Source organism: Achroia grisella, unplaced genomic scaffold (assembly GCF_030625045.1).
Source record: "Achroia grisella isolate CSIRO2021 unplaced genomic scaffold, CSIRO_AGI_Agris_v1 utg3654, whole genome shotgun sequence".
Lineage (NCBI taxonomy): Eukaryota > Metazoa > Arthropoda > Insecta > Lepidoptera > Pyralidae > Achroia > Achroia grisella.
Window position 1 is genome coordinate 286,022 of NW_026712822.1, and position 23,994 is coordinate 310,015.

Sequence of the window (23,994 nt, forward strand, 5' to 3'; positions counted from 1 at the left end):
ATTTTGACTGGTCTTTTTTTGGCAGGTAGCTGATGTAATAAGGAGTAACTTAAAAGAAAAATAAAGTTGAATTCCATTCGGACAAGTCGCGGATACAGCTTGTTTATAATATTAGTAAGAATGTAGATGTCTTACGTGTATGTGTGACACTTGGCACATAGTCAACCAGCGGGCTGCATGCAACCATACCTACAACAATCGTCAATAGGAAACATTAATGTATAATACAACGAATGGATTCTAATAATAATCATCGTAAACAGTCGTTATGCATTGTATTTATTAAAAAACAAGCGACTAATGTCTCTGAATTATAATTAATAATAATAATCATCATCATCATCATCATCATCATCGCAGCCCGGAAGACGTCCACTGCTGGACATAGGCCTTATTACGGATTTTAATGCAGTTTTCAGTAATAGAATAGAATAGAAAATCATATATTCAAATAAACTTACATTGAAGCACTATTGAATAGTCATTACATTTTTTTAATCTACCGCTCAGTCGGAAAGCTGTCTCAGCACAAGAAGAACGAGCAAGAAACTGCGTGTTGCTCTTTTAAATAATTTTATTATTACTTTACATTTTTAATTATAAGTGTTAGATAGAGTGATTCAAGAGGAAGGCTTATATGTACAATACAAGGGTGTTATAGTATAGCACAAGGTGATAAATACAAGATTTGAAATGCATCCGTGCAAAGCCGCGACATCCCGCTAGTAAAATATAAATTGCCTTGACCAATATAAATTTATTATTATTTGATAATGTTACTTTCTTCGCTTTAACACAAAGATTAAGTTTCAACAACCAATAAACGGTTTATAAAAAAGACGACCTAGTCCCAGAGACTCGTTTGTTTTTTTTATGTCGACACTACTCTAGGCTAAGTAAATCTATAATAGTCATATTTGGAGTTTTTATTACGTTAGTGTGTTTGTTTCTGAGCTCATCATAGTGGAAATATTTGCATTTTTTTATAGAAATGTTAGCTGACCCCGTAAATGTTGTTTTGTCTTATAAATTACTAGCTGTGCCCGCGACTTCGTCCGCGTGTAACTTGTGTTAACTTTATTTTTCTAAAGTAAAAGTAGCCTAAGTTAGTCCTTATTATATCGCCAACCTGCAAAAAAAGTCCCGTCAAATTCGGTCCAGTGATTTCAGAGATTAGCCGGAACAAACAGACCGACAGACACACAGACAAAAATTGTAAAAAATGTAATTTTGGCGTATGTACTGTATATATATTCATATGCATGTAGTTATTTCAATATTACAAACAGACCCTCCAATTTTATTTTTATGTATAGATATATAGATAAGCAGTATTAAAAAATAGTTTTAATACCACATTATAAAACAATTAAATTAAAATAAATTAATGAAAAAATAAATATTTTTTTGTGAGGTGAGCCACCCTTAATACTTAGGTATAAACATTTGTTATAAACCTTTTCACAGACCTACTGAATATACATATAAAATTTCATTAAAATCGATCAAGCCGTTTCGGAGGAATATAAACACGAAATCTGTGACACGAGAATCAACAGCATCATTATTACATAGTATATAACAAAGTCGCTGTCGCTGTCTGTCCCTAGGTATGCTTAAATCTTTAAAACTACGCAACGGATTTTGAAGTGGTTTTTTTTAATGCATAGAGTGGTTCAAGTGTTCAAGCGGATGGTTTATATATATATGTAATACATGTACACCTAGTATTTCTATATTAGTCAGACACACATTTCTTTTGCTGCTAATTCTATGGGTAATAATCAACTAGGTTACGATGCCATCTGACTATTATAATTTTATATCAATATAATTATGTGTAACTAGCTTTTGCCCGCGGCTTCGCTCGCGTTAATTTATCGTCTTAGGGGTGGAATTTATCAAAATCCTTTCTTAGGGGATGCCTACGTCATAGTAGCTTTATGCATGCAAAGTCTCAGCCCGATCGATTTAAAATTGAAAGTTTCATACAAATGTTCATCCCCTATTTTATCCATTTGGGGGTAGAATTAATCAAAATCCTTTCTTAGCGGATGCCTATGTCATGACATCCTGCATGCCAAATTTCAGCCCGATCCGTCCAGTGGTTTATGATGTGCGTTGATAGATCACTACGTCAGTCACCTTTGAGTTGTATGTATATATTTAGATTATTAAAAAATATGTCGTAACGTGTGTGACCAATATTGTAACAGCTAAGTAAATAAGCTATATAATTATCTACTTAAGTAATTACCTCATGTCTCGATTCAGGTTGTTATGCTATCCAAATGCAGTAAGCTAACTGCTAATAAGTCTAGCTGTGCCAGCGAAGGTATATTTAAATTGAAATTCAAAATATCTTTATTCATGTAGGTCTATTACAGACTCTTATGATATGTCAAATCTACCGTCAGTTCGGAATGAATTCGAGACGAGAAGAACTGACAAGAAACTCAGCTCGTATTTTTTTTTAAGTGTTGTACATATTTACAATTATACAATTTCATTTAAACTCAAATTTGGGAGAATAGAATGACCACCAGCATATGCTATTGAAAAAAATCAAAAAATCTAATCAGTGATCGCAACCTGAACAGACCAGTCCCCACAAGCACCCGTTCACGAGTATGACGGATGAGCCAGCCATCATGGCACTCAACCATATTAGAGGGAGTACATCAACCCGACCCACCACGCCGCCACAAGTTTGAACTTTATAGCGAGCATACCCACCACACTGCCACAACTTTACAGCGAGCATGACTGTTTCAAGTTACTCCACTACGTCATTTATATTATTTACAGCATAAACTGTACCAATCACAGTTTTCACCCATTACAATATTTAATTTACATTATTTAAATTACAATATGTCATTACTAAATTTAGAATAAGTTTCTTTAGTGTTATCTATGTCAATGGGAAAGTTATATACCTCATAACAAAAGTTAAAATTGTAATTAGTCCACGCATTGTAGTCATTCAAGTAGTCGTTTATTTTATAATAAGCTTTAGCGCAAAGTGTATTTTTTACATGTATCTTAAATTTCCCTTCATTTAAATTGAAAACATTATCAGGCAATTTATTATAAAAACGTATACAATGTTCCATGAAAGATGTACTTACTTTTTTGAGACGAAAACTAGGCATGTTTAATTTATTTTTATTCTTTATTACTATTAGATATATGATATATTTACGGGTAACTCGTGATCATGGTGGTTGAAACACTGCCGAAATATCGGGAACTCAGCAAATAAATATAAAACGTGGTAAGATCCCGTGATTTTTACTAATTATACGTATATTATATACAATATTATTATTCTATTTAAAATTGGGCCTTGTGCAATACTTTCTAATTGAATTGCGTGCACCTTGAGTGCAGACTGAGGTCGTCATATTGCTGTGAACACAAAGAGTTACTATGTATTTACTTGTATGATTTGATTACACTTAATCATTTGTGTGACCTTCTTTCCTTAGCCTAAAGACAAACTAGCAATGTATTGTTTTCAAGCAGAGTTTTCAATACAACTGTATTTTGTATGTTTTTGACGGCCACGATAGTGTAACGGTTTAGCACACTTACTTCCGATGGTCGCGGGTTCGATTCCTAGCAAGGTACAAAGATTTGTATTCATAAGTATGATTGTTTGTATCGGTCTGGGTATTTTCTATTTATAATGTGTATGTATTTACAAAAATATATATATCTATATATTTTTTTTGAATTTGTATCAGTTATCTAGTACCCATAAAACAAGCATTAGCTAGCTTAACTTGGGTCTAGATGGCGCTGTGTGAATTGTCCTGAGATTATTATTATATTTGAGAGGATTATTGGTAAAGGGTACATGACCCTGATAGATCGGGTGGAAGTGGATTGTTAGTAATGTGGACTAATGACCCTATTACTAGCATGCACCATGTCAGGTTGACCTCCACTTCGTCTTCAGTGTTCCCAATTAGTAGTACGCGTACCCCCTGGGGTACGTCAAGTAGCATCTAGGGTACGTGCGGCTATCAGTAAAACAAACACAAACTTTCACATTTATAATTAGTGTGATTGCTACAATAAGGGGTACGCAAGGTTTGAGGACTTTTTGAAGTGGTACGCAGCAAAAACTATTTGGGAACCACTGGTCTAAATGCAACACAATTTGTTATGGGTTTTGTGGACATTCACATGTTTTTTTAACAATGTTTTTACACTTCGATGGCCTCGGCTAGACGTCCTGCGGTTCACCAAACAACTTTCGACCTCTTACAACCCTTTTTTCGGTTTAAAAAGTAGCCTATATACATTCTCAGGGTCCGGACTGTATATAGAAAACAGCAATAATATTCATGAATACAAATATTTACCATTCAAATTCAAAATATCTTTATTCATGTAGGTCTATTACAGACTGTTATGATATGTCAAATCTACCGTCAGTTCGGAATGATATCGAGATGAGAAGAACTGACAAGAAACTCAGCTCGTATGTTTTTCAAATAATAGTGGAACATGTTTATGTTTTTTTTTACTACTATGATGGCAAACAAGCATACGGCCCATCTGATGGTAAATGGTTACTGTAGCCTATTGACGCCTGAAATACAAACGTTGGTTGCAGTCGGTCATAAACACAGCTTACTGCTGCCTGGCCGTGCTGGACCTGGTGGTACCACCGTGTTGAGCGTTGTTGACGTATGTGCGTTTGTTTGGTTGCAGACGGTCATAAACACGGCGTACTGCTGCCTGGCCGTGCTGGGCCTGATGATCCAGCGCGCGGTGTTCGGCCGGCTGCGCGTGTCTGAGGCGCAGCGCGTCAAGGACAAGTTCTGGAATTATCTGTTCTACAAATTTATCTTCGTGTTCGGCGTCATCAACGTGCAGTATATGGATGAAGTGCTGCTCTGGTGCGCCTGGTTCAGCGTGCTCGGCTTCCTGCAGCTGCTCGGACAACTCTGCAAGGATAGATTCGACTACGTAAGTTACACTAATACTAACTGTGGCCGCGTTAAATTTCATTAAAAAAAAAGCCTATATAGATTCTGATGCATAAGCTATATTACTGTAAAGTTTCTATAAAATCCGTTTAGTAGTTTTTGCGTGAAAGAGTAACAAACATCTATACTTACAAACTATCGCATTTGTAATATTACTAGCTTTTACCCGCGGCTTCGCTCGCTTTGAATAAAAAAAATGAATTCTTGTAGTATACTAGCTGACTTCGCAAACGTTTTGCCATATAAATTGAATCGCTATTATTAAAAATAGGGGTTGATGGTAGAAGTGCGAAAATTTGGGGTTGTATGTATTTTTTAACGCCACATTATAAAAAAATATCCAAAACATAGAAAAATTTTAAGGGTGGACACTTAGGGGTATGAAAAATAGATAGTAACAGATTCTCAGACCTACTGAATACGCATATAAAATTCCATATATATCGGTCAAGCCGGGTCGGAGTCGTATGGTAACTAACATTGTGACTAGTTGAGCCCGCAGTTTGCCTCGCGTGAAATTTAGAGCCTGTATGTTATTCTGATGTATAAGCTATATTACTGTAAAGTTTCATTAAAATCCGTTCAGTAGTTTTTGCATGAAAGACTAACATATTCATACATACTCTCGAACTTTCGCGTTTATAATATTAATAATATCGTTTAGTAATATTTAATTATCTCGGTGGTCTAGCGGCTAGCACACCGCTTTACGTCCTATGGTCGCGGGTTCGATTCCTCGCACGGCACAAACATTTGTATACATGAATATCATATTCATGTATGTCTGTATCGGTCTGGGTATTTTCTATGTATAATAAATATGTATGTATTTACGAAAAAAAAAAGATATTTGTATCAGTTGTCTAGTACCCATAACACAAGATTTAGCTAGCTTAACTTGGGTCTAGATGGCGCTGTGTGAATTGTCCTGAGATTATTATTATTATTAATTATCCATCATGTAGTAAACAAAATGTGTACAATCGAACTAGATTACATTTGTTTGTTTTAGTTCCTAAGTGTGTCACTAGATGGCGTTGTTAGTTTTATACATTTTTCTACATCTCGCTATTAAGATTTCTTTTTGAATACATATAATCTTTTGATAATTAATTATAAAACATATTATAACAACCATTGTGGATAAGTTTTCTTAGTTGTAATTTATTTAACTACCCTAATCAAAGTACGCCATTAGGGATCCGTGGATATAAGATTATTCACAATGAAACCTGTCGACCATTGATTACGATGTGAGATGTTCGAACTGATTAGTGGTAATTGGTGACCAACGTACGCACGCCGAACATTGCAGCTCTTGTACATTGTATGTCTTGATTTTGTTTTGCGTGGACTATGTTATTTAACTCTGCGACCTACATAGATTGCTCGGACATGTAGCACTGCGACCTACATGGATCTATTGTGCTCGACTTTATGCTACGTTTACTTTCAGCCGCTTCCCCTGCCACTCGGGCTGCTGGAAATATTACCGGTCGAATACTGTAATGACATATTGTAAATTAAATAATGTAAATTTAATATTGTAATGGGTGAAAACTGTGATCGGTACAGCCTATGCTGTAAATAATATAATTGACGTAGTGGAGTAACCTGAAACAGTCATGCTCGCTATAAAGTTCAAACTTGTGGCGGCGTGGTGGGCCGGGTCGATGTGCTCCCTCAAATATGGTTGAGTACAATGATGGCTGGCTCATACGTCATACTCGTGAACGGGTGCTGCTTGTGGGGACTGGTCTGTTCAGGTTGCGAATACTGATTAAATTTTTTGTTCTTTGCGATAGCATATGCTGGTGGTCACTCTATTCTCCCAAATTTGAATTTTAATAACTGTATTTATCATAAACATGTTTCACTATTATTTGAAAAAAATACGAGCTGAGTTTCTTGTCAGTTCTTCTCATCTCGATATCATTCCGAACTGACGGTAGATTTGACATATCATAAGAGTCTGTAATAGACCTACATGAATAAAGATATTTTGAATACTGAGAGAGCGGGCTCAAATATAAAAACACAATAAGATTAAATCAGTCGTAGTGATAAGAGCAGACCAGTCCCTACAAGCTGAACTCGTTCACGAGTATGACGGATGAGCCAGCCATCACTGCCCTTTATTTCCTCAGGATAGAGTGTAAACTTTCCAAAGGAGATAATTCGTTTGTGCATGAGTGGTATACAACCACATAGGATGTATAGTAGCGTTTCCTTTTTAGATTTCCTGGAATTGATTTTAATTAATTTAAATTAAATTTCTAAAATTAAAGTAGCCAAGTTACACCTTATAACATGAGCTATCTGCGAATGAAAGTCCCTTCAAATTTAGTAGCCGTTACAGAGATTAGCAGAAATAAACAGACAGACAAAAATTTTATGTAATTACCGTATATACTCTCTCATGCATATAATGAGGTAATTAGAAATTACAAATAGGGACTTTATTGTTTTTTTATTTGCATAGACTAGCGACACGTCCTGACTCCGCACTCGAGCAGTTATGGGATCTGTAAATTGTCTAATCTCTAAAGATAATTTACATTTATATGTATTATCGTTACTTGATGGTTTCGGTGATATAACAGTTTAGCACACCACCTTCGGGACCTCACTTCCGATGGTCTCGGGTTCGAGTCCTCGAATGGTGCAAATATTTGTATTCATGAATATGATTGTTTGTATCGGTGTGAGTGTTTGTTTTAAATGGCAAACGAAATCCCGGGTCGCTACTAGTTAATCATTAATGACTCGATTACAATATGTATAATGTCAACTCGTACCTTGTTAATCGGAGTTCGTAATTCGATATTAATTGAATATCCAATTTAGTTGATAGTGTTTTGTTCTTATTTCTAATTGGACTGTAGGCAGGAAATGTCTAAATCTAAGCACTTGTCTCCACCCTATGGTTGCCTGGTTAGCGATAAGACCGCCCGTTGTTACCTCTTTGTCTTGTTTATTATTGGTTTTTCATATTTAACTAGCTTTTGCCCGCGGCTTCGCTCGCGTTAATGTATCCTCTTAGGAGTGGAATTTATCAAAATCCTTTCTTAGGGGATGCCTACGTTATAGTAGCTTTATGCATGCAAAGTCTTAGCCCGATCGGTTTGAAATTGACAAAGTTTCATACAAACTTTCATCCCCTATTTCATCCCCTTGGAGGTAGAAATAATCAAAATCCTTTCTTAGCGGATGCCTACGTCATAACATCTACCTGCATGCCAAATTTCAGCCCGATCCGTCCAGTGGTTTGAGCTGTGCTTTGATAGATCTCTATGTCAGTCACCTTTGAGTTATATATATATATATAGATTGTATTTTCTGTGAGAGGAACAATTAAGGATTCCATTCATTCATTCATTCATTCATTCATAATCATCTGCTTCTACCTTCTCTGATTCATTTGGGATCGGCGTAATGTGTTTTTCTCTTGCATTCATCCCTGTTCGTAGTCATCTCGTTATTTACTTCCTTTCTTCCCCACCATCTTTCATACAGTCCATCCAAATTTTTTTCGTCCTTCCTCTGCCCTTATAACCATCCACATTCATATGTAATACGTCGACGTCATATCCGTCATACTCGTGACCGGGTGCTTATTGTGGGGAATTGTCTGTTCGAGTTACGAACACTGATTAGACTATTTGCTTTTGCATTACCATATGCTGATAGTCACACTATTCTCCCAAATTTGAATTTAATAACGAATCTGTATTATTGTAAACATGTACAACATTTATTTGAAAAGAATACGAGCTGAGTTTCTTGTCAGTTCTTCTCATCTCGAAATCATTCCGAACTGACGGTAGATTTGACATATCATAAAAGTCTGTAATAAACCTAAGTACATGAATATAGATATCTTTCTTTAAAACAACTTCATTTTCACAGGAAATGATTGCATCATTTTACTAAAACGTTATAGTTACAAATTAATTAATTAATTTATAATCTTTAGTAATCTTTATCTTTATTGTCTAATATCTAATATTTTTTTTACAAATACAAATAATACAAATAATTAAGAAGTCCCTGAATTCTGAGGTAGGTATAGAAAATACCTGTGTTTCAGAAGTCAGTGTCCTCTTCCATATTGAGGTGTACTTTAAGTTTGTTATGATATATTACAATTTAAGTAGGTTGGTGTAATCACAGGAGTGTGTGTGTAAATATAATGTAAATAAAATATAATGTAAATTATAATTTAATAAACAAGGAAACTCAACTTAATCGCGTTGATAAAGTGTTCAAAATTAAACGTAGTAGGTATAGATTTATGTACTCGTTTCTTTGAAAGGCCCCTTCTTTTGTTACTTTCTATAGTTGTATATCGAAGTATTTTTTTAATCGTTTTGTTGTTGTTTTTAAATCGTGAACCAGTGCTGCTTGCAGGGTCTGGTCTGTTATCACTACGACTGATTTATTCTTATTGTATACTAGCTGATCCCCGCGACTGCGTCCGCGTGGAATTTAACTTTAATTTTCTAAAATAAAAGTAGCCTAGGTTACTCCTTATTACATCAGCCACCGGCCAAAAAAAGTTACATCAAAATCGGTCCATCCATTTCAGAGATTAGCCGGAACAAACAGACACACGGACAAAAATTATAAAATTGTTATTTTGGTATATATACCGTATATATATTCATATGCATGTATTAAAAACGGTTATTTCAATATTACAAACAGACACTCCAAATTTATTTATATGTATATTTGACTTTAAAAAATTAGTGCTGGTTGGTAGTTTGTATTCACACGTTTCGACTTGTAATTGTGAACTTACAAGGATTATTTAAAAGAGCAACACACAAGTTTTTTGTTTATTCTTCTTGTGATGAGACAGCTTTCCGAATGAGCGGTAGATAAAAAAAATTGTTATAACTATTCAAAAGTGCTTAAATTATGTTTATTTGAATAAAGATTCTTTCTATTTCTATTTATTATTCGTTTTTTTTTTATTTAATTTCTTTCAAATCAAATAAAAATCTTTTATTAAGGATCACTTTAAGGATTTTTAGCCGCTTATGAACGTCTAATCTAGACCACCGAGGCCGTCAGTGTAACAGTAACCTTGTACCCCCGTGATGCAGCTGTCGTCGTCTGCTGGCTCGGAGCGGTGGGCGCACTTTCGGCTGCTGTGCCTGGTCGGCGGCGTGCAGATAGCCAGCTTGGCGCTGCTGATGGTAGCCGCCGTGTGGGGACTGCCAGCCGGATGTGACACCTTCGTCTTCATGGCTGCTGAGGTACACCCAACATTTACTCGTTCATATATTCTAGCAGACATATTAGCAGATGCGGGACGTAAATTTGTGGAACCCTGAGCTAAAACTATTTAGGGCCCTACCTACCTATATATTTTTTTATAGATGATAATGAAATGGTGCACTGCCTGCGCTAACGGTTTACGCTGGCGGGGCACCAGTGGAGGATGATAAGATGAACATGAGGTCAGGTCAGTTAGCCCATCGTGACAAATTCATCAAGAATTTATCACGATGGTTTCCAGGGGAACCGCGTGGAGGTCGACCTGACATGGTACATTGCTAGCAATGAGATCATCAGTCGACATTGCTAACAATCCTCTTTCCCCCCACCTACCTATATTACTCAATTGAAAAAAAAAAATACACCAGCTCAATTTTGGAAACATTGCATTGGCTCCAGTTTCAGGGTTACCAACCTTATGATAGTATTCAATTTTTTTTTTCTTATTAAACATATCGCCTATTGTTTTTGTAGGGTGTGGGAACCTTTGTATCTACGGGGCCCTGGACTGCAGCCCAAAAAATCCTTAGATTTTAGAAAAATAAGTACAATCCATGAGATTTAAAATTAGTGTTCTTGTTGCTAAGTAACAGTTCTGGCTAACGTGCAACTGATGAAATCAGATTAAATTATATTTACTGCTGTATATCTTAATGGAGCTATTCTATGGGAATAGCTCATCCATCCATCATCAGCCTGAATGCTGACTCATATAACAGCCTCATCAATTGAAAGTAATACAACCAATTAATGAACAGAGTCATCAGATTGGCCTATTGTTAAAAAATAACAGATCGTCAATTAGCACTATTGAAAAAGAAAAAAGCTTTCTAGCTGTTATATGTTAATTTTACAAGCCGTCGTGACCTAGTTCTCTAGACTTCGACCTCAAAGGTCGTGAGTTCAAATCTAAACACACCAAGAGACGTAAACTATTATTGGAACTAATTTGTTACTTTGTGAAAACTATTTTGTTATCGGATTTTTCATTACCTAATACTTGCTATTAGGGTACTGCCACTGATTAAACTATTTCTTTTGACGAAATTGTAATAGCATACGCTGATGGTCACATTATTCTCCCAAATTTGAGTTTAACACCTCTTGGTGTGGACAACCCTTATCACTTAGAGGTATGATAAATACATAGTAGCCGATTCTCAGACCTACTGAATATAAAATTTCATAAAAATCGGTCAAGCCGTTTCATAGGAGTATGGTAACTAACATTGCAATTGTCTATACTTTTCTGGTCTGCTAGAGAAATAGCAGGTCACGACGGTCTCAATTTTTTTTGACAATTTTTTTTAATAAAATTTATTATATTTTTGTTTATGGTAGATTGTATGATGTTGTTGTGTTGTGACAGTGCGTGCTGGTGTTGGTGTCGGCGCTGCACGTGGTGGCGCGGTACGTGCTGCAGACCTACGAGGTGGACGTTGCCGGCCCGCTCTCATACTACACGCAGCAAATATTCGAAGTTAGTACCCACTGTGTACACACCCACCTCATTCGCGAGTAAATCAGCGGTCAGGCGGGAAAAAATGTGCATGTAAATGTAGATAAAAAGAACGAGAAATAACTTAGCGACTTAATGTGCTGTGTCAACATACATATTGGTTTTATATGCCCATGGTTTTCCTATAATGATTAAAATAAAAATAAAGAAGATAAATTTTATGCGATCCCTCACTCGGCTCTGAGAGAGTGATCAGAAGCTTCTGATCACGGGTGAATGAACGTCTGAAGCGTTAAAGAAGTTAAAGCAATAATTTGTATCAAGGGACTTCTTTTTATGGAACACTAGCTGTACTCGCGACTTCGTCCACGTGGAATTTAAATGTATTTTTCTAAAATAAAAGTAGCCTAAGTTACTCCTTATTATATCAGTTACCTGCCAAAAAAAGTCCCGTCAAAATAGGTCCAGCCATTTCAGAGATTAGCCGGAACAGACAGAAAGATAGACGAAAATTGTAAAAAATATTATTTTGGTGTATGTACCGTATTCATATGAATATAGTAAAAAACGGTTATTTCAATATTACAAACTCCAATTTAGGTATATGTAAGATAATTGTATGAAAAAACCAGAATGATCAGCCATTAACATGTCTGTGTATGTGTCCAGTGCGTGGTGCTGGTGGTGGAGCTGATGGACGTGGTGCACATGGTGGTGTACTGCAACATGCTGGTGTCGATGGCGTCGCTGGTGCTGCTGATGCAGCTCCGTCACCTGCTGCACGAGCTGCAGGCGCGCCTCCGCAAGCACCGCGTCTACACCACGCTCGCGCACCACATGAGCCGCAAGTCAGTACCTGCATACACGTACTCTTTCTCTCTTTTTTTCCCCCTCTATCCCCATCTCCCTCTTTTCCTCCCTATCTTTGTCGCGCGCGCACTCGCACTACATAAACCCCAAGTCACTACTTCTCAATGATCCCGACGACCCCATAACGGCAGTAAACCTCCCCACGTGTCCACCCGTTCCGTCCCGACCACACTTTTACACACAATCACGACACCGTCCTCGCCGGCGAAGATATTCAACCGGGCGCTCCACACCGGCGCCCCCGGTCGCCCCTCCGATCGATCCTCCGTCCAATTCAAACGGGGACCGATGTTACGACGGCCTGAACCGAGATTCGAACCCCTAGCGGTGCCCTCAGACTAAAGTCGTATCCGTCAGGCGGGAGTTGGCCTTCAGCCGCTCCATAAGTCCTTCCGCAGGTTTGGAGTGCCATCTGCACTCGCCCCGTTCGTTCGGTGAAGCTGTAAAGGCCAGCTGCGTCCAACAGCATTAGAGTAGCCCGAAAAATAAACCGACCCATCCACACACTCACATACTCGTACAATAATGTGTCTGTTTATGTGACAGAGACAAACAAAAGTGTAGAAGTATGTGACAAAGAGAGAGAAAAATGCATGATATACACATTCCATACACATGCACATAAACAGACACTCACACGTATAAATACTGTTATAGTACGTACAATATCCAAAGGTATCTTATTATGTACCTTCACCACTGAAATCCTATATGAAGAATCACCTACTAACCAACCTAAACAACATAATTTTGACTCGCATTACTGGACTATTAGTGATATAATCTTCACGTGAAATCTAAATATATATAACTCAAAGGTGACTTACATAGTGTCTATCAACGCACAGCCCAAACCACTGGACGGATCGGGCTGGAATTTGGCATGCAGGTAGATGTTATGATGTAGGCATCCGCTAAGAAAGGATTTTGATTAATTCTACCTCCAAGGGAATAAAATGGGCGATGAAAGTTTATATGAAACTTTGTCAATTTTAAACCGATCGGGCTGAGACTTTGCATGCATAAAGCTACTATGACGTAGGCATCGCCTAAGAAAGGATTTTGATAAATTCCACCCCTAAGGGGATAAAGTAACGCGAGCGAAGCCGCGGTCAAAAGCTAGTATCATTATAATCCCGGGCGAGCACAATAGATCTATGTAGGTCGCAGTGCTACAGGTGCTACAAACATCTGGCAATAGGGGGGAAGGGGATTGTTAGTAATGTGGACTCAGAACCCCATTACTAGCAGTGTACCATGTCAGGTCGACCTCCACGCGGTCCCCCCTGGAAACCATCGTGATAAATTCCTGGTGAATTTGTCACTATGGACTAACTCACCTGACCTCATGCTCATCTTATCATCCTCCACTGGTGCCCCGCCAGCGTAAACCGTTAGCGCAGGCGGGTGCACCATTTCATTATTATCCATAAAAAAAAACATCTGGCAATAGCCCAAACAACCCAATAAAAAAAAAGACTGTCCTAATACAAGAATATACTGCAATTATGTATGTTATTCTTAAACATGATACCAATTAAAAGATAATTACGAAATGTCAACTACAACGGTAGTTGCAACATGACCACAAAAAAAAGGCACATCGCTCGAAAACTGCACGGTAATCGGTTATTTACGACTGTTTACATTTGTCCCTGTTGCGACGTAAACAAAAATAATGCATAATCAATTAGTTACTAATTAGAATAAACCAGTCGTGTAATCTTATATATAAAATTCTCGTGTCACAGTTTTCGTTCCCATACTCCTCCGAAACGGCTTGACCGTTTCTCATGAAATTTTGTGAGCGTATTGAGTAGGTCTGAGAATCGGCCAACATCTATTTTTCATCCCCCTAAATGTTAGGGGTAGGCCACCCCTAATTTTTTTTTATTTTAAGGCAAAACAACGTTTGCCGGGACAGCTAGTTATATATAAAATCCTCGTGTCACAATGTTAGTTGCCATACTCCTCTGAAACGGATTGACCGATTTTTATGAAATTTTATATGCATATTCAATAGGTCTGAGAATCGGCTACTGTCTATTTTTCATACCCCTAAGTGTCCACCCTTAACATTTTTTTATATTTTGGATATTTTTTTTAATGTGGCGTTAAAAAATACATACAACCTCAAATTTTCGCACTTCTTTCACATTAGGGTTGTCCACCCCTAATATGATTTTTTTTATTTATATTTAGATATTATTAATAGATATATATTTTATACTATTTCAAGCCAAACTACTGAACGGTTTTGATAAAAATTACAGTAATATAGCTTGTACATCAGAACAACAACTTATTATTAATATTATAAATACAAAAGTTTGTTACTCTTTCAAGCAAAAACTACTGAACTGATTTTGATGAAACTTTACAGTAATATAGCTTATACATCAGAATAACACATAGGCTATATACATGATAGTTAAATAGCAGTTACAGCTAGTATGTAATTATCATTATCATAACATAGTATAAAACAAAGTCTGTCTGTCCCTATGTATGCTTAAATCTTTAAAACTACGCAATGGATTTTGAAGTGGCTTTTTTAAATAGATAAAGTGATTCAAGATGTAGCTTTATATATGTAATATATGTACACCCGTGCGAAGCCGGGGCGAGTAGCTCGCAAATGTATAATTGTTATTCCTAAGTATCGTTCAGAAAAAGTCAATGGGTCTTTTATGGGAATGGGCATAAAAATTTACAATAAAATACCAATGGATATATTGGAATTTTCTTTAAATAAATTTAAAAAATCAGCTCTTAGTTGTTCATACACGTGATATTCATTTAATGTTAGACATAGACACCTATATAAGTAAACTGGTTGTTTAAAAAAAATCTGTTAAGTTTTTTGCCAATTCTACATTATAACTGGGAAAGTTTCACGACTAAATAACTGAATGAATCGTAATGAAATTTTACATAAAGATAGATTAAATCTTATAACATATAAATATAGTATTCATTCATAATTTAGGACGCGCAATAAACGAAGTCACGGCGCTCTCTCAATAAGGGTATATTAATGTTTCTTAAGGGTTGATAACGGGCAAATTACAGTATTCTTATTTGCCACCATATAATAGTAATAAAATACTGAATTAAATAATAATAAACTGTAATAACATAATAAAAAAAATAACTGAATAAATATAAACTAATATTCATAAGAAGATTGATTGTTGCAGTTACCCAATGGCGAGTAAGGAAGAAGTGGAGAAGAATCAGGACAACTGCGCCATCTGCTGGGAGCCCATGAAGGAGGCCAGGAAACTGCCCTGTTCACATTTGTTCCATAAGTAAACCTTTTATTTTTATCAACATCATCATCGCAGCCCGGAAGACGTCCACTGCTGGACGTTTTATTTCATCAAACACCAAATGATGATAGGTGGTTTTATACAAACAGAAAAAAGATTCAAATGGTCGTATAAACAAAGTTCTCTGTAAAAATGCTTATTATAAAATTCAAGAGTTTTGGTAGAAAAAACTTAAAATTCGTAGCGCTGACAATACTATCTGATTGCACTAAAAATGAGTGCATAACGGTTTCTATGTTGATTATCGCACGCCTCTTACTTATTATTGTTGGAAAAAATATATTTATTTATTTATTTGAGCGACCAACAAGACATACACCATGAGGTTACAATTATTATAACTTGCAAAGAGTTCAGGTATATAGTGTTGACTTAATTACTGGTTGCCACCACATGCGATATTGTTTACAGAAGTTTATATATATATATATATTTTTTTTATATATATTATATTTATATATTTCTATGTGTATAAATATTAAAGTTTTAATTTTAACTGTATTAATGAAACGGGTTTGACTTTTGTCTCTATAAAAAAACAGGTTTATTCAAAAGAGTAAAACACAAGTTTCGTGCTAATTCTTCATATGACAAACCTGCGTTCCGAATGAGTGGTAGTAAAATAAAATGTGACTGTTCAAAAGTGTTTGTTTGAATAAATAGTATTTCTATTTTTATTAAGTGACTTGACTTGGCTTGGGTATTTCTATTTCAGTTTCTAAGACTACTGCGATCGATCCCCCGTCCAATTCAAACGGTGACTGAAATTACGACGGCTCGAGCCGAGGTTTAACCCTTCCTTTGACACAGAACTGTCCAACCCTCTTAAACCGTATTGTCACAGATCTGTGCCCGCAAAGATGTGTCTTCTTTTTAACCAATTTAGTCCTTATTACTAACGAAATAAGATCGAAACACATTTGAAAAATACAGCTGGCGCGCGCATACCGCCTCTTCATTTTCGGTCGCTGCGACAGACGACAGACATTCGAAAGGTTAAACCTTTAGTGAGTCTTACTAAAGTCGTATTCGTCATACGGGAGTTGGCGTTCAGTCGCTGCATACGTCCTGCCGCCTGTTTGGAGTGCCATATGCACTAGCTTCCGCTCGGCGAAGACGTAAAGGTCGGCCGTGGCCAACGATCGGTCCTAAAGGAAGGAGCCCCTGTCGTCTGAGCTAATAGGGTGCGGTTATGTTCCAGCTCGTGCCTGTGCCAGTGGGTGCAGCAGGACGCGTCGTGCCCCACGTGCCGCCGCTCGCTGGCGGCCGGCCCGCGCCCGGGGGTCGCCGGGCTCGGGGGGGTCGCCGGGCTGGGGGGGGTCGCCGGGCTGGCGGGGGTCGCCGGGCTGGGGGGGGTCGCCGGGGCGGGCGCGCCGCCCCCGGGCGTGGCTCGCACGCGGCTGGTGCTGACGCCGCGGCCCGCGCCCCCCGAACACCGACGACCCAACCATCTCTTCCACTTCGACGGTGAGTACACTACTACGTTCATAGTTCATATCTACTTACACAGCGCTGAAAAAGTGCTCTTCGATATATACTTTCATGTTATACAATATACTTCATAATATTCGTTTAATATATTTTTTTAAAGAATTATAATGTATTGATGCACCCGCCTGCGCTAACGGTTTACGCTAGCGGAGTACTAGTGGAGGATGATAAGATGAACATGAGGTCAGCTCAGTTAGCCCATCGTGGTAAATTCACCATGAAATTATAGCGATGGTTTCCAGGGGAAACCGCATGGAGGTCTACCTGACATGGTACATTGCTAGCAATGATATCATCAGTCCACATTACTAATAATCCCCTTTCCACTCGTTTAATATATTAGCTATATATATGTACAATCAAAGTTTTAATTAACATTTTTAAAATATAAGATATTATTTTAATAGAGTAAAACGATCACCGAATTATAGTCTATGTAACCGGGTCTTAACACGAATAATTTTATGGCAAATAAAGGTATTTACCTCTCTCGACGTTTCGACTAGGTTGCACTAGCCGTGTTCACGAGCTGACTGGAGTAACAGCGATGTCAATGTAGATAGGTGACAGCAGTTTTTTCTTCATCTACCGTCACTAGATTGTTTAACAAAAGTTCGCGACACACAGCACTCACGGTATCCGTACACTTATTGACTATTGATGCTACTGAAGTTTGTGAATTTATTTATGACTGGATTCCACGCAGATGATAATTTTAAGCCATCCTCTCTGTTGAAATTGGGATGTTTTTTAATTTTAATCGCCTCCCGAACTATTCGTGGGTAATAGTGGCGATCAGTAGAGAGGACCTTAGGCGCATGTAGTTCAATCCAGTGATTTGTTCCTGCGTTCACTAGCCACGGCTAGTGCAACCTAGTCGAAACGTCGAGAGAGGTAAATACCTTTATTTGCCATAAAATTATTCGTGTTAAGACCCGGTTAATAATTTAAATAATATAGTCTATGTACTTTGAGAAAAGGAATAAAAGTTGATTTCTAAAACTTTATCTATAGAGGTAAAACTCATGCGTTAACCCAAGAAGATACACTACAAAACTATTAACTCTTTCCTGTACTATTATTCTGCAAGTTATGTCTTATTTCTTTAGTCTACAAGTACTAAAATTAATATAACTCCAACGAATTCTAATATCCGGCTCAAAGGACCATTGTATATGTCCTGAATAGCTTAAATTAATCTTCAATGGATCACCAGATCAATATTAATATAATCTATATCTATACATATAATAAATATGTAGAGAGGTCAATTCTGTACATGAAATATATTTCCAAAATAACTACCGGGGGGTGATCAGTGATCGATACTGATGTCAAAAATACAATCAGTAAAATTTTTGTCTGTCTGTCTGTATGTTCGTTATAGAAAAAACTACACGACGGACTTTAACGAAACTTGGTACAATTATTCTTCATACTCCCGGGCAGGTTCTAGTATACTTTTCATCACGCTACGATCAATAGGAGCAGAGCAGTGAAGGAAAATGTTAGGGAAACACATCAAAACCACTGAACCGTGAGGAAGGTCATAGGCTACTTATTTTACGAAAAACGACGGATACGCAGACCAGGTCGCAGGCAACAGCTAGTTTTGAAATAAGATTTTCTATTGTCAATTGTAATAATGATCTTTGTACTGATTATGTGTTAGTGCATGTATTAGATTTATTCAAGTTCTTACTCATTCTATATATGATGTTTCTACGTTCCGAATGAGTGGTAGAATAAAAAAAATTTAACTATTCAAAAGCGCTTATATATTTATTTTAAGCTTTAATCATAATATTATTATATTTTAAATATGAACATTATCTCATTTGGTATCTATTTTTTATATAAAACATCATTATATGAATTCAATATTTGTATGAATATTCATTGTAAACATATAATCTTCAAACATTTATTTCATATCCCTCCTTAACTTCTCCGATCCCAAAATCCAATATTATCATATACCAAGTTCTATAGTTTCCCAACTTTGATGTTGGCAAATGCACCATAGTGCCAAGCGATTACAAAAGGAAAAAAAAATTCTAAACTATTGTATATCCTCTCCATTCTATAAAAATGTCTCTAATTACACCTCATCCAAATTCATAAAAGTGTACGCTTTTTAAATACACAAACAGAATGTCATTCGAACAATATGTCAGTCAGAATGTAATGACTTCTCTGATCCGTATCCCAAAATTCAAAATTATCGTATACCAAGCCCTATAGTTTCCCAAACTTTGATGTTGGCAAATGCACCATAGAGACAAGCCATTACAAAAGAAAAAAAATTCTATTCTATTATATCTTCACTCCATTCTATAAAAATGTCTCTAATTACACCTCATCCAAATACATAAAAGTGTATGCTTTTTAAATACACAAACAGAATGTCATTCGAACAATATGTCAGTCAGAATGTGATGTCGTAACGAAAAGTTAAAGAAAATTAAATGTTGAAATAATCGTTAATAGTATATTTTCGAGAGCGAGGCTTTACGACTTAGTTATGCCATAAATGCTACATCGCTTCGCTCTCTCTATACTGCTGTGCCTCGTCATATTGTCTGTGTATATATATCTCTGCATGTTACAATGGAGATTGCCAGGTGAACTGTTTGTTTACTAGCTGTTAACTCGCTACCATCTATACAGATGAGTAACACAAGTTTCTCGCTCATTCTTCTTGTAATGAATCTGCGTTCTGAATGAGTGGTAGAATCAAAATATGACTATTCAAAGTACAGGAAGTGCTGGTATTGAGTTTATTTGAATAAAGATTATTTCTTTTTCTATTTATTTCTGTATATATAAAAGATTCTGCAGTGACTATCAATAACAATTCGTGTTTAAGAAATAATTATATATATAAAATTCTCGTGTCACAATGTTAGTTACCATACTCCTCCCAAACGGATTGCCTGATTTTTAGTAAATTATTTTAATAAATCCATATTCAGTAGGCCTGAGAATCGTATACTGTCTATTTTTATACTCCTAAGTGATAAAGGTTGCCCACCCCTAACTAAATTATAAAAAATATTGTCTGTCTGTTTATTCTGGCTAATCTTTGGGCTAAGGCTGGACTGATTTTGACCGGAATTTTCATTCATAGACAGCCAATCGTCTAAGGAGTTAGGCTACATACGTTTCAGAAACTTTTATTTATCTAAATAAAAGAATAAAATGTTAAAGTCGATGCGGACGTAGTCGCAGGTAATGGCTAGTGTACATATAGTAACAGGTGCACGTATGCCGGTAGGTTCCCGCTACGTGTCGTGGCTGCCCAGCTTCTCCGTGGAGGTGACTCGAGTGCGCGTGCAGCCGCCCGCGCTCACCGCCTCGCAGCTGGAGGCCATGGCTCAGCAGGTGAGTGTGAGGCTCGCTATGACCGAAGGCGCCGACGTGAAGCGCCCAGTTGATAGTGTAGTCGAGGTCATCGTCTTCGCTGGCGAGGACGATGTCATGTCAGTTAGCTACCGTGATCCCTCTAAAGACGGGGCAACTATGAAATTGTAATAAATGTCTAAATAAATATTGTGTGGTGCAGGTGCAGCAGATGTTCCCGCAGGTGCCCCTGGCGACGCTGACGCGGGACCTGGCCGCCACGCACTCGCCAGACCTCACCGTCGACAACGTGCTGGAAGGCCGCCTGCACTACGGTCGGTACACACACAACCTGCCTTTACACCTACTCTAGAACTCGTAAATGGCCTTTCATTCGGGGAAAAATAAGCATTCAAGATTTTCAATGCGGTCCTCAACGTACCGGCACCGCACACATGTCATACCTGGTACTATAGGCTGCGGTAACCGTTCACAATCAGACGTGCCGTACGCTTCATTGCCACCGTCGTAGTATAAAAAAACAATGCGTACATATACAATTTTAATATCAATCATATCTCCTTCATGTACCGAATATGGTACATTTTTTCCGCTAATAAGCAAATTGGTTCGGTATTAATAATGGTATTCGTGTGCAGTGCCTGCACCGGAGAGTCGTAGCGGCAGTCCAGGGCCGTCCGTGAGCTCGATGGCCACCGCTACCATCGCGACAGCCGCCGCAGCTACCGCCGCTATGCCGCTGCTCGCGGCCGGCGTCACACCCACCGCCAGCGGCAGCGCCAGCACCAGCACTAGTACCAGCACCGACATTCATGACTTCGTGCACACTTATTTGCCGGAATTTAATAACGACGACAGGTAAAAACCCAGTTTACATATACTTTTTAGTGGAATAAGGGAGCGAGATGTGTAATAACAGCGAAATTTCTCAACAATTATACACTTTGTAGTGGTATAAGGGAGAAGTATATCTGCGAAAACTTGAAGTTGTAAAATTGAGCCTGTCTTGAACTGTAGGTAGTTTTATATTAGAACGTGTCTCTATAGCCGCACGAGGTCCTACCAGATTTGCCAGAGCAAAAGAGAAACATCAGTAGTGAAGGTACGTGTTGACATAGGTCGGCAAGAGGTTCTTTAAACGTACATCCGGGACACAGGTCCCGGGAACTGTTCGGAGTTTTAGTTCAGTTGTTGCCCTCGGGAATCAATGCTAAGGTAAAGAGGTTCGCTCCGAGTGGTCAACCTTCACTCATGTCGGGGACTGCGGATGCCCAGTGTCAGTCAGACCAGTGATAGAAATACTTTTATTTTTGTAAATAGATATGTATATTATTACTACCCCCACCGATATAAACAGTTATACTCGTAAATATAAATGTTTGCATCGTTCGAGGAATCGAACCTGTGACCATTGGAGATAAGGTAGTGTGGTAGACTGCTAAACCGCCGTCTTGTATGCAGGGCTGGAGCCAGTTCCGGTTCTCGGTTCTCGTGCAGCGTGGCGGAGCGGCAGGCACTGCTGCAGCAGAGGAAGGCGCAGCTGCTGGCCGACGCGCGCCGCCGCTACCTCGAGCGGGGACGGGGCCCGCACACACCCGCGGGGCCCTCCACCGCCGCGGGGCCCTCCACCGCCGCGGGGCCCTCCACCGCCGCGGGGCCCTCCACCGCCGCGGGGCCCTCCACCGCCGCGGGGCCCTCCACCGCCGCGGGGCCCTCCACCGCCGCGGGGCCCTCCACCTCCGCGGGGCCCTCCACCCCCGCCGACGACCGCCCCGCCAGCTGAGCGCGCCGGCCCCCACGCGACTAACTCCACTCATGCGACTACACGAGGCAGGCCACACGTACTATATTAATCCAAAACGATAGCTTTGCGATATTACATGTACCATTTGACAGTTGCGAGCTATATTCGAACTATTGCAACTGTCAAATACATAATTGATTTCGAAATTTGATGTTTCATATAAAAAAAATTGTTAGAAAGTTCGCTATGTATTCGTGATTGTGATGTTGTATGTAAGCAACGTCCAGTCGCGTGTACAGCAGACATATCCCGTGTCGTAATCGTGTATTTCAAACTGTAGGTATAACGAGCGATACAACGGTATTATTGAACAAAAAACATTATTTTTGTCTAATAAAATTGCAGTATATCACTTTGAGAGGTTCAAAAATTCGCTTTAGACGTAACATATGAGTTTGCATTATATATATACTGCCGAGTTTAAGAGATCCCTAGCACTCGAAGCACACTGTTAACACTACTATAACACGCAACGGTTTATATAAAGCTAACATTACTATGATCTGTGTAAAGCGACATTTGTACACACTCTGAAAAGGGTCACGAAACATCTTAATGATTCATCTCGTGTTGTTTAGTAGATTGTAGTCCAGCTTCCCAAATACCGTCAAATGTTCGCTTGTTATACCATCCCATACATCCGTGACTCGAGGAGCATACTCAACCAACGACTCAATTAAACCACGGCACATGCCTGCATATATTGACTATTGTAATATTTATAACGGGACTATTGTCAAATATAATGTATTACGCTTCACTCATTTATTTTGACATTGCAATATGATTTACTGGATTTTAGATTATGACGTTTTGAAGTGTAACGGAAAGGAAATTGTAATCCTAATCCGGCAATTGTAGTAATAACAAATAACTTTGTGCTAACAGCTTTGGTCTGAAGCACTAATTCCCAAAGTGGTCTATATCGACCCCCATGGGTCTATGACAAACTTCAAGTTGTCTACGACATCTTGTTGTTTGTCACTTTATATTTTTAACTTTACTGCAGTTAGAAATTTACAAAAAAACAATACCATGTAAGAATGAAGGGTCTACCCAAAACCGAAAAACATGGCAAAGGGTCTCCACAAAAAAGGGAACCTCTGGTCTGAAGGGTAAGATTTAGCAGCATAATTATAAATTACACTAAGAATGGATCAGATCAAGCACGTCAAAGACGTCACAAAAGAATGTGACGACCGTGATGGTGAAATATAAACAATGGTTACCATCAGATATTCAGTCAGTCTGTTTGCCATTCCTATATGTAATATATTGCTATACTTAAGAAAGTTTTTTTTTAGGATTGGCAATTTCTTTTCCATCACACTGTATATATTATTATTAGGTTCTACATGTTACTTGTAAAATAAGATCGTAGGGCCC

General features: G+C 38.1%; 1 protein-coding gene across 1 annotated transcript in view; it reads left to right on the forward strand.

Annotated features, from left to right (window-relative positions):
- Positions 1–22,587, forward strand: part of LOC131844037 (E3 ubiquitin-protein ligase AMFR-like) — a 40,405-nt gene extending 17,818 nt beyond the window's left edge. Inside the window, exons 2-12 of the mRNA XM_059192821.1 lie at positions 4,726–4,983; positions 10,115–10,267; positions 11,659–11,769; positions 12,418–12,596; positions 15,819–15,929; positions 17,152–17,216; positions 17,325–17,417; positions 20,719–20,825; positions 21,007–21,118; positions 21,443–21,662; positions 22,266–22,587. Coding sequence (XP_059048804.1) covers positions 4,726–4,983; positions 10,115–10,267; positions 11,659–11,769; positions 12,418–12,596; positions 15,819–15,929; positions 17,152–17,216; positions 17,325–17,417; positions 20,719–20,825; positions 21,007–21,118; positions 21,443–21,662; positions 22,266–22,587 — 1,731 coding nt within the window. The remainder of the gene's footprint in view (positions 1–4,725; positions 4,984–10,114; positions 10,268–11,658; positions 11,770–12,417; positions 12,597–15,818; positions 15,930–17,151; positions 17,217–17,324; positions 17,418–20,718; positions 20,826–21,006; positions 21,119–21,442; positions 21,663–22,265) is intronic.
- Positions 22,588–23,994: the final 1,407 nt, after the last annotated feature.